General features: G+C 39.0%; 1 protein-coding gene across 1 annotated transcript; it reads left to right on the forward strand.

The window, feature by feature from the left end:
- The first annotated feature begins 5,504 nt into the window (after positions 1-5,504).
- Positions 5,505-11,927, forward strand: CCDC86 (coiled-coil domain containing 86). Its single transcript, XM_051215451.1, has 3 exons — positions 5,505-5,887; positions 9,544-9,748; positions 9,799-11,927. Exons 1-3 carry the CDS (start codon positions 5,823-5,825, stop codon positions 9,862-9,864), a joined length of 336 nt encoding a protein of 111 aa, XP_051065956.1. The 5' UTR covers positions 5,505-5,822; the 3' UTR covers positions 9,865-11,927.
- Positions 11,928-16,556: the final 4,629 nt, after the last annotated feature.

Here is a 16,556-nt window from a genome sequence, read left to right on the forward strand (position 1 = left end):
CTCCTAAAATATTTAAGATTAAGACCATGTCACCACCTTCGTTCCAACTCATGCCCTTCTGGCCCGACAATATCGAAGCCTGGTTCTGTTACGCAGAAGCTGACTTCCACGAGCACGGCGTGAACGACACACGTTCACAATTCCTCGCAGTAGACAAGGCACTACCGCGCGATTTCAACAGGTACGTAACACCTAGTATGTTTACTAGTGATGTTTCCGATCCTTACGAAATCTTAAAACGTTCAATTCTTAAACGAGGAGATCTAACCGATCGACAAAGGTTAGATCAACTCTTCAATAACATCGACCTGCAACACGGTTCTGCGACAGACATGTTGCAACGGATGAGAGAGGTTATAGGCTTAAGAACTTTCGACGAAGGTCTATTCAAACAACTCTTCTTGTCAAAACTTCCCCAACAGGTGCAAGCAGTTCTGGTCTCGATCCAGAACAACGCCTTAGACGAACTAGCTGTATCTGCCGACCGCATTCTAGAAATCACGAAACCTTCTACTACCGAGGTATTTTCAGTCAAAGAAAAACCTCAAACGACTCAGAATGACATAACCGAGTTATGTCATGCACTCACGCGTTATCTTAATCTTCGTACCGACCGTAAGAGATCGCGCACACCACGTAGAAGCATTTCACGTAAGCGATCTGTCTCTAGACCACGAGAGACAGATAACCCCGACTGGTGCTGGTATCATAACCAGTATGGAAAGTTTTCCAGAAATTGCAGAAAACCCTGCAATTTTCCCAACACGAAACCGACTGATTCGAAAAACAATTCGGGAAACTTCCAAGCCGGCACGCGTTAACGGCAACCGTAGCCGGCGAACAAAGCCGTCTGTTATTCGTCACAGATGTGACAACGAGAGTTCGCTACCTCGTCGACACTGGCGCAGAAGTTAGCGTTCTCCCAGCGAATCCCAACGACCGGCTTCACGAATCGGCTCTAAACGTACAGGCAGCAAACGGAAAACCGATCGCTACGTATGGCAAAAGGTACGTTTACCTTAACGTGGGTTTACGCAAACCCATACACTCGATTTCCGTTGTTGCAGATGTTCCTATACCAATCATTGGCATGGACCTTCTACAACACCATAATTTAATCATCGATACGCGCAAACGGAGGCTAGTAGACGGGAACACTAATTTGTCCGTTTGCGTAACTTCTTTTACTGGTTGTAGAGTATCCCCAGTCACAGTTAAACATATGATAGACCCACTCTATCAACCACTACTCGATAAGTATCCTGGGATACAACAAACGCAGCCGAGATTACCGTGTGTAACCAGCAACGTTACACATCACATCACGACTACAGGACCATCTGTTTCTCTAAAGCACGACAACTAGCTCCCGAAAAGCTAAGGTTGGCGAAAAACGAGTTCGACCATATGATAGACTTAGGAATCATACGACCGTCAAGTAGCCCATATGCATCTCCGTTGCACATGGTCCCTAAAAAGGACAGCAACGATTGGCGTCCAACTGGTGACTATGGGCGATTGAACGCGAAAACCATTCCCGATCGTTACCCGTTGCCTCACATTCACGATTTGACAGCTACCTTGAAAGGTACAACTGTCTTTTCGAAAATCGACTTGGTCAAAGCGTATAACCAAATCCCTATGGCTACTGACGACATACCGAAAACAGCTATCATAACTCCCTTCGGACTCTATGAATTTTTGCGAATGCCTTTCGGTTTAAGTAATGCTGCTCAAACATTCCAAAGATTCATAGACGACGTTTTTCGAGGTCTCAACTTCGTACATGCGTATGCTGATGACTGTCTAATCGCAAGTCCGGACAGAGAAACACATCTCAAGCATCTGGATCTTGTTTTCGAACAACTACAAAAACATGACATTACTGTAAACGTTCAGAAATGCCAATTCGGAACCGACTCATTAGACTTTCTGGGACACACTATCGATGCTCAAGGCATTCGACCTCTTAGAACCAAAGTGGCGGCCATTCTGGATTACCCAGAACCGACCACCGTCAAGCAATTACGAACGTTTAACGGCCTTGTAAGTTTCTATAGACGTTTCATACCCAAATGCGCATTACTCATGAAACCTCTGACCGACCAACTTCGTAGAAATGCGAAATCCATTAATTTGGACGACACCGCACGTAAAGCATTCTCCACAGTTAAGGAACTGTTTGCTAAAGCAACAATGCTCGCACATCAGGACACCCGAGCACCCATTAGCATCGCAGTAGACGCATCCGACTCGGCAATCGGAGCAGTTTTACAACAATTTGTTAACAACTCCTGGCAACCCTTGGCATTTTTCTCTAGAAGGTTGCTAGACACCGAATCGAGGTACAGCACATTCGGTAGGGAACTCCTAGCTATGTATTGTGCTGTACGGCATTTCCAACACTACATCGAAGGTCGTGAATTCACTCTTTTCACGGACCATAAACCGCTCACTTTCTCGTTAAGCTCTCCTTCTGACAAGTACTCTCCCCGTGAGTCTCGACAACTGGACTACATTTCGCAGTTTACTTCAGATATTCAACACATCTCTGGAGCAAACAATGTAGTTGCAGACTCTTTATCTCGTATAACTTCCTTAAACAGTTTCCAAGGAATCGACCTTCTTAAACTCGCCGAGCTTCAAAAAGAAGACAGTGATCTTCAGCACGAGTTATCGTCCACAACACTTAAACTACGCATCAAACAGATGGGGACAGGTAAGGAAACCTTACTTTGTGACACATCTACAGGTAGGAATCGCCCAATCGTGCCGAAACATTATCGACGCAATGTCTTCAACACATTGCGCAAACTTTCGCATCCAGGTATCCGTGCAACCATCAAACTTATAGCAGAAAGGTTTTGCTGGCCTGGAATGAATAAAGACGTGAGGGAGTGGGCACGCTCCTGTGTAAGCTGCCAAAAATCTAAGGTTATCAGACACAATACATGTGCTTTAGGCTCGTTTAAAACTCCCGATGCTCGTTTCGACCATGTCCATCTGGATTTGGTAGGACCTTTACCAGATTCAAATGGATACTCTTATCTCTTAACCTGCGTAGACCGTTTCACTCGATGGCCAGAAGCAGTACCTATCAAGGACATGACTGCTGAAACAGTGGCTCGCACCTTCGTCGAACGATGGGTAGCAAACTTCGGCTGCCCTTCAACCATCACTACAGACCGCGGACGTCAGTTTGAATCTGAACTTTTCCGTCGTCTGACCACACTTTTAGGAATCACTCACTTCCGAACGACCGCCTACCATCCACAAGCAAACGGGTTGGTAGAACGTTTCCACTGACAACTGAAAGCTTCACTATCAGCAGCAAACGTTTCACAGTGAATCGACGCTCTTCCACGCGTCTTACTAGGTATCCGCAATGCAGTGAAAGCTGACATTGGATACACTGAGGCTCAACTCGTTTATGGAACGACACTTTGACTTCCAGGAGAATTCGTGGATCCTTCGTCCTCTTCAATGGACATGGATCTAACCTCCTACACGAACAGGCTTACAAACGCAATGCGTTCAGTTAAACCTGCTTTCACTCGACCTCAATCAACTGATGTATTCGTTCAACCTGACTTACGATATAGTACACACGTTTTCGTTCGTCGAGACTCGCATCGACGACCATTCGAATCAGCATACGAAGGACCCTTCAAAGTTCTTCAACGTGAATCTAAGTACTATATAGTCGATAAGAACGGAACCAACGATAGCATCAGCATCGATCGCTTAAAAGCAGCGTATTTAGAAGGAAACCCTATCTACGTGGATTTTCCTTCGGTACAATCGAACGACACGACTCCGACACTTACAATACCTCATCCGACAACCAACACACACGATGATACTTCGACAGTATCCGAAAATAAACTTAAAACGACGCGTTCTGGAAGAAGAGTAAGTTTTCTAGAACATTTAAACGACTACTGCACGTAAGGCACTTCTCGACATTTTATATTATTTTTAGAAAAGAAAGAATTTTAATATGCTTATATATTTTTATTTCTATTTAAAAAAACAAAACAAAAAAAAACAATTTTTTTAATGCTATTACGTGTTCATGAGTTTATTTTCCATTTTTTTTCCGCCGACATTGTGTTTTTACGCACATACGAGTGTATTTCGACATGCACTTACATTTTCTTTTTTCTTTTCCAGGACGGCTGGAAAAGAACGATGACGTTTAGGAGGAAGTGAAATTTTCATTGTACATTTTCTTTTTTACTATGTTGTACCTCCGTCCCATATAGTAAGGAAAGATGACCAGACGCTGCTAAATTTAGTAAGCTATCAGAAGAGTGTTTACCAACGACAAACTCGTTGGGTTTAAACTTCTGGCTGGCCACGTCTTAGGGTCGTCACTGCCCCACTAGGGGGGGAGTGATCTGTAGTGGTAAATAAATCCCTAAAATAAATAGCACTGTAAGTTTTCGACATTGGATGCTGACCAGATTAGTTTTAGTGGACTCATCTAGCTGAAGGCGCTCGGTCAGGCATCCGCACCAGATCACGTGTGGTAACGCCGTGCTCAACATCAACCGCAATCGCTAGCCAGATTAGATCAGAGAATTCCGATATATTGGTCATCGCCAAATATACTCTTCCGATCTCCTCGACTCTGTCTTTTGATTTCTCTTGGTGGGAACGAAATACATAAGAACGTGTTACTGGTAGAAGCGTTGTCAAACACTGAATACCTGTGACATCATCAACTGAAAATACCTCGGTAGTAGAAGATTTCGTGATTTCTAAAATACGATCGGCAGATGCAGCCAGTTCGTCTAAGGCGTTGTTCTGAAACGAGACCAGAACCGCTTGCACCTGTTGTAGAAGTTTGGACGAGAAAAGTTGTTTGAATAGGCCTTTGTCGAAAGTTCTTAAGCCTATAACCTCTCTCATCCGTTGCAACATGTCTGTCGCAGAACCGTGTTGCAGGTCGATGTTATTGAAGAGTTGATCTAACCTTTGTCGATCGGTTAGATCTCCTCGTTTAAGAATTGAACGTTTTAAGATTTCGTAAGGATCGGAAACATCACTAGTAAACATACTAGGTGTTACGTACCTGTTGAAATCGCGCGGTAGTGCCTTGTCTACTGCGAGGAATTGTGAACGTGTGTCGTTCACGCCGTGCTCGTGGAAGTCAGCTTCTGCGTAACAGAACCAGGCTTCGATATTGTCGGGCCAGAAGGGCATGAGTTGGAACGAAGGTGGTGACATGGTCTTAATCTTAAATATTTTAGGAGTCTGTTCGGTCATGATGAAATATGAAGTACGCTAATGAACGAGGGGAAAATATATATATATATCCAAGAAAAAACACGAAAAAAATATCACAATGTGTAAAAAATACGAAATAAGGCAATAACATAAAAATCCCAAAAAAGGAACAGACTCACAGTTGCAATTAGGTGTACCAGATCACGTCGGTCTCACCAATGAAGATGTCACAGGTATTCAGTGTTTGACAACGCTTCTACCAGTAACACGTTCTTATGTATTTCGTTCCCACCAAGAGAAATCAAAAGACAGAGTCGAGGAGATCGGAAGAGTGTACTTGGCGATAACCAAAATATCGAAATTCTCTGATCTAATCTGGCTAGCGATTGCAATGGTTGTTGAACACGGCGTTCTCACTCGTGATGTGGTGCGGATGCATGACCGAGCGCCTTCAGTTAGGTGAATCCATTAGAGCTAATGTGGTCAGCATCCAATGTCGAAAACGTACAGAGCTATTTATTTGGGGATTTATTTACCGCTACACGGTCTTAGGGATTTTCTAGACTCGAGCGGAGACCGGCTTGTTCAAAATGAGTTGTACAGTTAGGGGGAAGCCGAAGTCAGGCCGTACTTGGAAAACAGTTCGTACTGCGAAGTAAGCACACTTTTCTAGCAAGGTCAAGACCGTCATATCTTATTTGTCACACCGTCTTTTTTCTTATGACTTTGTGCCAGTTGATATAAACTGAATTTAACCAAATCTCCCTATTTTGGGGAAACTTGTCCGTTTTGGGTAAATTTTGGAGAAACCGCAATAGTAGACTTCGAGAAACGGAACAAAATTCCGAAACTTCCTCAGGACGGGGAGGTTTTTGGGGAAACTGGGTTTTCCGCTATATTTCCGCAGAATCTTATGACACTAGGGGAAACTACCATATTTCTTACGACTTTGGAGAAAACCCCGAAATTTATTCAAAGTTCCCCAAAACAGGGAGGTTGGGGAAGGTGGATTTTTAGTGGGAGTCCACGAGATGCTTGAAATTACTAGTTAGTGACTTGGTGATGTTAAAAACCAGTCACGGTTATACGAAATCATCCATCCTCCACCTTCTAGTATTAATTACTCCATTATCCTGTATTTCTGATTGCTAATTTTCCTCCTTTCGTTTCAGTCTTCAGTTGTCTGAGATTTCCGTCGTTTTTTCTCGTCAAATTTTTTTTCTGTTCTAAATTTAGCAAGTTACCCGCCAACACTTTTTGTCAGCTTATATGTTGCCTTTTGCTTAGTTACTCAATTTTCTTAGCCATACTGGACTGGCCACTTATTTTATCCAGGTTGGGCTACTGAGAAATGAAATGAGTGTATAATATGGTTTTAATTGTTCATCTGAGTATTTCTGAATCCTTAATTACATAATATTGCAAGAAACATTTATCTCATTACAATGTTGTAGAGGTAATTGCTAGTTTCTAAACATATCAGAATTTTCTAACTACTAATTTACACAAATAAATCAAAGCTACTCGATTAGTGACGATTGTATCGGTCGAGCAGGATGATGTGACCAACAAATTCGAGTATAACTGTGTTGGTGACAGTTGTTCATCGATGCGACTAAAACTGTCTATTAAATTTTGACAGTGATGTATACGCTGTTAGTTCGAAGGTCCTGAATCCCAAAATGCGTAAACGTATCACTAACTAAGAGTCACGTGGTTGGTCCTGGTTCCTGACTTTCATTACTTTTTAGATTGCTGTTAATAAGTTTTTACTAACTTATTTGGTGGGACAAAACAATTAGTTCCAACACTCATAATCTTCAGTCCGAGAAGTCCACCCATAAAGTTTGAACGTTAATCTACAATTCGAATCAGCATCCACTAATTTCGTAAACTGCTACCATGTTTTAATTTATTCGTCCTTATCTTTGATCATATTTCTCACGTTATTGTATGTAGTAACTTGATATGCTTATTATGTTTCCCAGCTGCTTGATTGGGTGGAGATTCACAATCATGCCTAGTGAACTGTCCATTTTTCCTAAAAAATTAGCACTCAATCTCTGGTTGATCATTGTATTCATTATCTGAAATGTATCAAAAGCGATCAGATATCTTTGGACAAGCATGCTTCGCAACCAAAACACAAAGGACTTTTGTCTTGCTTACTTAAGGCTTGATTTAGATCTAAATGAATCAATTGGCTTTTAAGTAGTGTAGACTATTGAGTACAAAACAGCTCTTTGTCTAGATTTTGTTCTTCAATTTCGCATCAGTTGCCCTAGTCCCTGAATAGATAAAGTCGTCTGTATGACCAGATACTCTATTCTTTATTTCAGGAATATGTATCGATACAGACCGTTCCAAGAAATCCTACGATTTTAAATGCAAAACATGTCCTAAACTAAATCAAATTTCTTCCCAATATCCCATGATATAAGTTTTTTCGAATGACAGAAACATGTTTTGTACTTCGTGTCATTAAGCAGATCATTAAGCTAAAAACAGTGTCTGTGACAGTAAAGCTGGCATAGGTACAATAAATACTTTAAAATCTTTCTTTGATTGGTTTGTTTATATACGCTACGTACCTCAGTAGATTTCGATTTTGACCATAAAGTCCTAAAGAATTCTGCAACAAAAAGTTTCCGGACAAGTTGATGACTTTTAATCGACCTATAAAAACATCATCATTACATACTAATTAAGTAAATGTGCTTTTCGAAGTATTGTATGAATACAATACCGAACTTTTATGTTTAAAGGTTCAGCATATTTATATTGTAATTATTGTGAAGGACGTTAATAGTTAAAGCAATTGACTATCAACCACTATGTTTGATGTAGAAGCCCCACTTCACAAACGTATGTCTGAATAGTTAAGTTCTATCACTAGACTTATTCTTGTTTAGGACATAAACATTGAAATAACTATACTTCACACGCTAGTTAAGGAAAGTAATTATGAAGAGAAAAAAAATAAACGAAAGGAAACAACCGTTACATAAAAATGAATCAACCAAGTACATAAATCTGTACTGTTTGTGTTACATCAAGAATTAATGATTATGATGTCTTCATTCTTTTTCAATTTTCTTTTGGGATTTCACATTTTAATGAAGTAAGAACGACAACGAAAGCTGCATAAATTTGAATAAAGCGAACTAATTGTATGAATTTTTTTTCATTTTAGATTTAATCTTAGGGTGTTATTACTTACATTTATTATCCTATCAAACTAAAATCGATTCGTTAATGATTTAAATTTAATTTACACGTACTAATTTTCACGAAAGTAGTTCTAGCTGGTACTAACAAATGCTCTAGTACGGCCGAGAGTGGGTAGAGTCAAATCTCCCTCATAAAAAGCTCTCATATAGCCACGTGCATGCAGCCACTGACAGGGAAATCCTACTCACTACCTTCTCTCGACGATGGTGTCGTTTACGAAATTGACAGGATAAGTAGCGAATCTCTGGCTCTTAAACGGAGTTAGTGGATATAAAGAATTCATCTAGAGAAGTTGGAATATCCTGATTCCAAACCAATGGTGCACATGGGCTCCAGTATCCTAAGGGAATAAATGGCGTATAAACCTATTTTTGGTCATCGGCTACCATGTGGCTGCATCTTTTAACGTTGCTCCACTGTCTTGTGGATTAGACCTTTCTGTTAAAGGCTCAGAGTGTGCCTCCCTAATAAAACCATCTGCTTTGGTCTGGGCACCCAAGAAGTACGTATCACAGCCCACACACAAATCAAGTGACTTGCGTGGCGCATATTCATTCTGTGCTTTTTTGTACCAATGTTTATGTATTTAAATAAATAAATACTAACAGAACTTTTCAGTTGAATTCAATATTAAAATTTCAGTCATATATTGTGTCAAATGAAAAAAGGTAAATTAATTGGAAATAATTTACATAAAAAGATTATAATACATTAATATGTATTGCACTTGTTCCTAATTTTATGGTGAAAATATTGTTTCAACAGTTGAGATCATGAGTCAATTGAAGCTAGACCACCATGGAAAACCTTGAAGCACTGGACGGCCGTTTCGTCCTATTGTGGGGCTCCTCAGCAGTGCGCATCCACGACCCCGCCTCGCCAGATTCGAAACCAGGATCTATCAGTTTCAGGCGCTTAGTAGTCCCATACTAGGACAAATTGGCGGTCCAGTGCTTCTAGGTTTTCCATGATGGTCTAGCTTCAATTGACTCATGATCTCAACTGTTAAAATTACTACAATCTCCACAAAACCCCTTCCGAAAATATTATTGTTCATACATTTATTGATTTTCGTTTTAGACACAGTGCAATTAAAAAAGACAAAGGTATACGTACATCATTTCAAGTTCGTAGAAAAATTGAAGCAGAAATTAAAAAAATTCGTAATGAATCTATTGAACGAAAAAAAGCAAAAGATGAATTAAAAAGAATGAAACGTTTAAAAGAAGAAGAGAAACATCAACGTAAATTAGAAAACGAACGTCGTTCAGAAATTGTTGTACCAGTTAGTGATTATACTCAAATGATTATATCCTCTGTGTTACTTTTTTTTAGATAACAAACCCGGCAAAACTAAAACGTTTACGAAAAAAACAAATAAGAACAATTGTAACACGATGAAAAAGATTATTTTTGGCTATAATAAATTTCAAAATATAATACTTTTGTATGTTAATTTATTTGTTGGTAAATTGAGATTGAGTTATCAACAAAGTTTATGCCCATAGTCCTAATTAGTATATATAGAACACTACACTTACTTACTCCTGTTACTCCTCGTGAGGGAGCATAGGCCGCTCACCAGCATTCTCCATCCAACCCTGTCCTGGGCAATCCTTTCCAGCTCCTTCCAGTTGTTATTCATCCTTTTCATATCAGCTTCTATTTCCCGACCTAATGTGTTCTTTGACCTTCCTCTTTTCCGCCTTCCTTCAGGATTCCAAGCTAGGGCTTGCCTCGTGATGCAGTTTGATGATTTGCGTAATGTATGTCCTATCGATCTCCATCGTCTTTTCCTAATTTCCTCTTCAGCTGGAAGCTGGTTTGTTCTCTCCCACAGAAGGCTGTTGCTGATGGTATCCAGCCAATAGATGTCGAGTATCTTGCGTAAACAGCTATTTATAATTACTTGTACCTTCTTGATGGTGGTTGTTGTAGTTCTCCAAGTTTCAGCTGCGTACAATTGAACTGCCTTGACATTCGTATTGAAGATTCTGACTTTGATATTGGTTTAAAGGTGTTTTGAGTTCCATATGTTCTTCAATTGTAGGAATGCTGTCCTTGCTTTTCTAATCCTCGCCTCTACGTCTGCATCTGAACCTCCTTGTTCATCGATGATGCTTCCCGGGTATAGAACACTACAACTTGTAGTCAAAATACAACGATCAAGTTCATATCGTCTGTTAAATAGTGTCTGTCTCACTCGAATTATGATTTTAAATGTTTTATAGCTCTTTGTGTTTTTTTATTAAGGTGACTGATTTCTTAAACTTGGACGGTTTGATTGTTATTTTCAGTACCCTTATCATCCTTCAAGTGTAAGTAATTAATACAAGGCTTAAGTTTTTCTTCTATTCTGGTGTACTCGTCTTCATATTCACTGTCGTCAGTCCCATTGTCTTCTGGTCAATTTTTTATAGTAACTTATCATATAATGTTGACTACAGATAATGTAGTCACATACTTACGCCTCGGTTTTTGTAACTCAACTGTAGGAGTTTCATTTATTTTGATGTGTATCTTCAAACAAAGTTCAAGAATATCTGATTTTATTTCAGAGGTTAGTTTATCGAAGGGACACATTTTGGTGACTAGTTTCGTCACAGACTAACATCAACTAAAAGACCACTACAAAGTAGGGAACATGGTGTGAGTGTATCTTCATTGTCCAGGGTTTTTCGGTAATTCATACCTATAATCTTAGGTGATACAGAAGTCAAACTTTATTGTCTAGGTTATAAAGTTCTTCCCGACTGTGGCTTCTAACTTGACTTGGTGTTCGTGCTTGCCTACTGTGATGACTCAACCGAGCTACATTGGCTGGGACACATCTTCCTTCGGTCCCTGACATTCCAGACAGATAGGTAGGAGGACGGTTAGACTAAAAGAAGAAACTTAAAGTCTGGGGGTGAAGTCATATTGTTGACTACAGGGCATTGTCATAGTAGTAAGACGTTTTCCTCGGAAAACCAGTATCTGCGACGATGCCGTCTTCTCACAATGGAAAGTAGGGGTTACTGAAGGTTGACCCCAAATTTGTCACACCTCACCTTGACCCACGGATTTCTGTCTGGCGGTAAGGCTTTTTGAAGCGCTAAGGTGACAGAAACGTCTCATTGAAAAACCGCATGTGACTGGCCTAGAGCAGTTGTCCCTTCTAGCATATCTTTATCATCGCGCGCCACGTCCAACTCTCTTTTATTGACTATTACCCTAGTTGGGCTCCAGAAGAAGTTAACCTAAAGTGGTATCGTATTATAAAATGTTCCTATATTGCATTTGACGAAAATTAATACTAAGTGAGAACTAAATCATCTAGTTGGCCCCAAATGCGCTGGTACGGCCGAGAGTGGGGAGAGTCCGCTCTCCCGAAATGCTCTCACATGGCCACGCGTATATAGCCTCTGCCAGGGAAGTCCTACTCACTGCCTTCTCGTGGCGGGGGTGTTGTTTACGAAAATGAGAGGACGAAAAGCTAATGTCCGGCGCTTTAACCGGATTCCAAACCAAATCAGTGGTGCACATGGGCTCCAGTATCTTGCGGGAACGAATGCGTATGAACAAATTGTTGGTCACCGGCTTCCATGGGACTGCATCTCCTTGCGATGCTCCACTGCCTTGTGGATCAGACCTTCAGGTCGAAGGCTCGGAGTGTGGCCCTCTAAGGAAACCACCTGCTTCGATTTGGGCACCCGGGCAGTACCACGGCCCTCGCACATATCGAATGAGATTTGTGTGGTGCATATGTATTTGGTGCCTCCTTGTACCAATGTCTATGTGTTAAGATAAATAAATAAATCATCTAGTTATTTATCTGTTTAATCGAAATCTTACTTCTCATGAAAATTAGTATTAAACATAGTTACTATCGTATACATGAAATACTTTTGATATGGATTGGTCCTATTCCCACCTTTAAAGATTGAACATCCAAGTTTACCTTGATATTTTGTAAAGTTTGTTTTCATATTATATAACTTCACTTCTCATATGTCTAACTACAAATATAGCTATCCGGCTAAAAAGTGTTTACTAATAATGTGTTCTATGTAAGAATATATTGAAACCAGTTATTTTGACTAATCCATTCAATTTATGCTATCTCAGCAAGCTGTAGTTTCGGTTACTATGTTAAACCCATAAAACTTATTCTAGCCAGTTTATTCACTCTTCTTAAGCTATATTTTGATCTTGTTAATTATTCACTTATCAACCTTGATTGTTTTTATATAAACATATGTATGTTCACTTCTTATCTCATTCATCACATATCTGTAGCTTATTTTTGTGTCACTATAAATATCGATTAACACTTGAGTAAATGATGTTGGCTCATGCCTTCACCGCGCATCATTTCGCTTCGCTCTTGCTTGACTTATTTAATTCCGTTATTCACCAATGCCGATTAAGTTGATGAAATATACGAGGATCGGTGACATATATATATTTCAATAACAATCATTCATACAATCCAATTAGAGTCAGATATAGGTCCACTAAAAAGCTATTCAAAAAATAGGAATACATTTAGTGATAAACGATTATACCAACCGTTTTTGTATTCATGTTATCCGTATATCAAACCAATAGTGAAGTAAAATAAAGTTTGAGATGTATGATTTTGCTTTTCTTGTAAGTGGTCATACTGTATGCTGTGCGGATTGATCTGATCGTCGGTTTTTGTCTGAATTATGTCGAGAGCACAGTTTATGAACGAGCGGGTCACAAGCGTTTGAAAGATTTCAGGGTCACGACACCGATTTCAGTACCTGATGCTCACGTACGATTGGTTCACAGCGGATTTTAGAGAAAACGTTATAATTGATTAAGGTAATCAAATAACTTGTGGACTTTGTGTAGACTACTGTGATGATGTTGTCTTTCAATATAATGTGTATTGGAGGAAGAAGTCTGCTAGAATAGGCTTGTTTTGCTCGATCCAGATTAATATTAAGGCAAATCATGACAATTGTTACGAGCTGGATAATAAAAGTACCAGTAACACTGACTACAGCTAGGTACTACAATATATACGGATAATTGGAGAGGGTACAGATGCCTACATAGACTTAGTTATTTGCATCGTGTTGTTATCTACAAGCGGCATTTTATGAACTTAACAACTGGAGTTCACACTAACAATATTGAACTTATATGGTCGAGGCTGAAAGAGCTTTTGCGTCCTTTTCATGGCTTCAGGGGCCGACAATTTTAGAACCTCTGAAGCTCTTTCTAACTTTGACAAGATTTTGAACCATGTAAAAGAGGTGTATACACTTTAATTCTTTCGTGTTTTATAGTATATTCTCACCCCATATTGATTGGCTAATGTTTCTCAAGGTCACATAAGATTTGTTCAAAGGTCGTCCATAAATTAATAGTCTCACTTGAATTGTTAAATGAGTATATATAATTCAAGATAAAATGTACCTGAGGTGCAGGTACATTCAGCTGACGAGTCCCAAATAGGACGAAACGCGCGTCCTGGATTCCACTGCTAGACACTATCCATCATTGCTTACAAAAAACATACTGATAGTTCCAAATATGAAAATTGAATATAGATTAAGAATTATATTTAATCATGTGAATAAATTGAGAGAAAATTATTATTATGATTAACATAACAGATGGTATATTCATATTGAATATTTGGCTTTACACTAGTGTTTACTAGGCTTGTAGTTCCAATTCACGGCATGGGTAGGCGAATAACACGGTAATGAAGAGAAGCATTAGTTCTGCCAAGATTGCAACTGCACACTACGAACTAGACAAATATGATATTAGTTACTAAATTGTGACTAATTAAAATATAGACTTGATCTTATAATAATGTACTTGAATAAGTAAAGTTGACATTTCGTGAGATTGCCACTATGATGAAATATGTTCAAATCTAATATTTTAGATTGAAGTTTAGATTTTGAGGGCAGAAAACCAGAGCATTGTGTTAGTTGTTGTATGGTAAGCTTCAGTATGTCCCTAGTTTTCTCTTAAATATGAAGTGAAGGTGCAGACATTAGGTTTTCCGGTAGTAGTTTCTAAGAACTGATCACTCAATTGGAAAACCTGTCCTTCATGTGAATTAAATATGTTCTTGACTTTTGATTTACTTCAACAAAAGGAAAGGAATATCAAGTCGAAAATCACTTCTTAGTATCCTATACGTCGGGATTAAGTTATCTCTTAATCTTCAATGGGATAATATAAATTGATCTAATTTCTGAGGTCATTCATCTTAAGGTCACCAGAACATATTTAGAATTAGACATTTAACTATCCATTGTATAACTTTTCACAGATTCGACTAGCATTCCAATCAAGGTCATTTACTTTCTTAATGGATATTGTACATTTCTATGTAATCACTTAGTTAATCTACAGTTTTCATATTCAGATATGAAATATATGGGAGTTTCTTCAAATTTGAAGATAATGTTTAGCATGAGTTAACATTATCTAACTCCGCCTGGAGCCTCTCTGGGTCTACTACCGGTCCCAAGCCTGGATAAAGGAAGAGGATTGGGCATAAGATTAGTTACACCATCCCGTGGAAAACTAACTCGCTGAAAAACGCTGACCAGAAAAAATAATTAAAACCATTTAAACTTTACCCTGGGAGTTAGAAGGTCTTCATTTAAAATAGTTATGACATTTCATGATGAAAGTCGAGTTCCTTCGGAATTCATTAGGCTGATGCTTCTTCTGACAATCCAAGCAACCATTAATTTAGGTACATAGAATGATCGTACAATGTGGGAGACTTGGGAGTCATCCAAATCGCTGCATAAATGAATAGATACAACCAAGTTGCTGCAGAACATTATCTAGAGAAAACTATAACAGTTTAACTGGTTAGCAACTAAAAAAATCTGGAACATATGTTCATCACCACATCATATCAATACCAAGAGATGAAAGTATCAAGACAAAAGCTAGAGTAGTAGAATTAGTGACAGTACCAACTGAAGTCGATAACATTCGGTATACACAATATGATTCAAGAAGAATGAATTTACGAAGAAAAAGTATGAAATAACTTTACAATTTACAATACAAGAGAACAGAAAGAGTAAAAGCACGTTACATGGCTAGTTTTGAGCTATGTCATCCGAAGTCTTTCATTAATAATCTCACGAATTTCGACTAGGTATTCTAAACCTACCTGCACGGGTCAGTCCTATTGTTAATGATCTATGGACTGATCTGGTGTTCTGGTTTGACCTCTTTTTACTTGCTCATAACCTACTCCTGTACCAGCGAATATCGTACGTCAAACAAGGCGGTGGCTGATCACTAATAACGCACATCTAGACCATTTCAGTTAAAGATTCACTTTCGATAATGCAATGAGAAGACGAAGTTTATCAGAATTGTGTGATATATTTGCGCAATGCATTTCGAACAATCTGATCACACCTAATATACTTGTTAAGAACATTTATCAGAATGGGTTTTGTAGAGATTTTCGAAATTTCACTGGTTGAAATCATGAGTCAATTGAAGCTAGACCACCATGGAAAACCTGGAAGCACTGGATGGCCGTTTCGTCCTAGTTTCATCTAGTTGATTAAGAGCCTGGCGCGAGACTGATAGATCCTGGGTTTCAATCTCGCAAGGAGCGGGACCGTGGATGCGCACTGCTGAAGAGTCCCATACCAGGACGAAACGGCCGTCCAGTGCTTCCAGGTTTTCCATGGTGTTCTAGCTTCAATCGACTCATGAATTTAACCAGTGAAAGAACATTTATATATGAAAATTAAAAGGTCAACTAGACAGGTTAAGGGTAAGTCATAACAAAGGAAAAAATATTAAAGTACAAAAAAACAAATGTGATTACCACTCTGGATAATAAATCAGTACTACCAGGGTAGGTTAAGTGTAAGGACAAATTGTTTTTTAAACACATAAAGGGGGTTTCAATTTCCGTATAGCCAAGGCTTCAATAATAATAATTTATATTCTGAAAAATAATAATTACAGAATTCACTCCAGTTTACAGGCCTGATCAATTTGATATAAATAATAACGTTAGACGTGCAGAACAAACATGCGATAAAGGAAAGTTTTAAGTATACTAGTTCAATAGT

This window comes from Schistosoma haematobium, chromosome 4 (assembly GCF_000699445.3).
Source record: "Schistosoma haematobium chromosome 4, whole genome shotgun sequence".
Taxonomy (NCBI): domain Eukaryota; kingdom Metazoa; phylum Platyhelminthes; class Trematoda; order Strigeidida; family Schistosomatidae; genus Schistosoma; species Schistosoma haematobium.

Excerpts from the sequence above, each read along its gene's own strand:
- CCDC86 (XM_051215451.1), top strand. The coding sequence starts at position 5,823 with ATGAGTTGTACAGTTAGGGGGAAGCCGAAGTCAGGCCGTACTTGGAAA. Across the intron at positions 5,888-9,543 it reads AAAACAGTTCGTACTGCGAA|ACACAGTGCAATTAAAAAAG; the intron begins GTAAGCACACTT and ends TTTTCGTTTTAG. Across the intron at positions 9,749-9,798 it reads GTTCAGAAATTGTTGTACCA|ATAACAAACCCGGCAAAACT; the intron begins GTTAGTGATTAT and ends ACTTTTTTTTAG.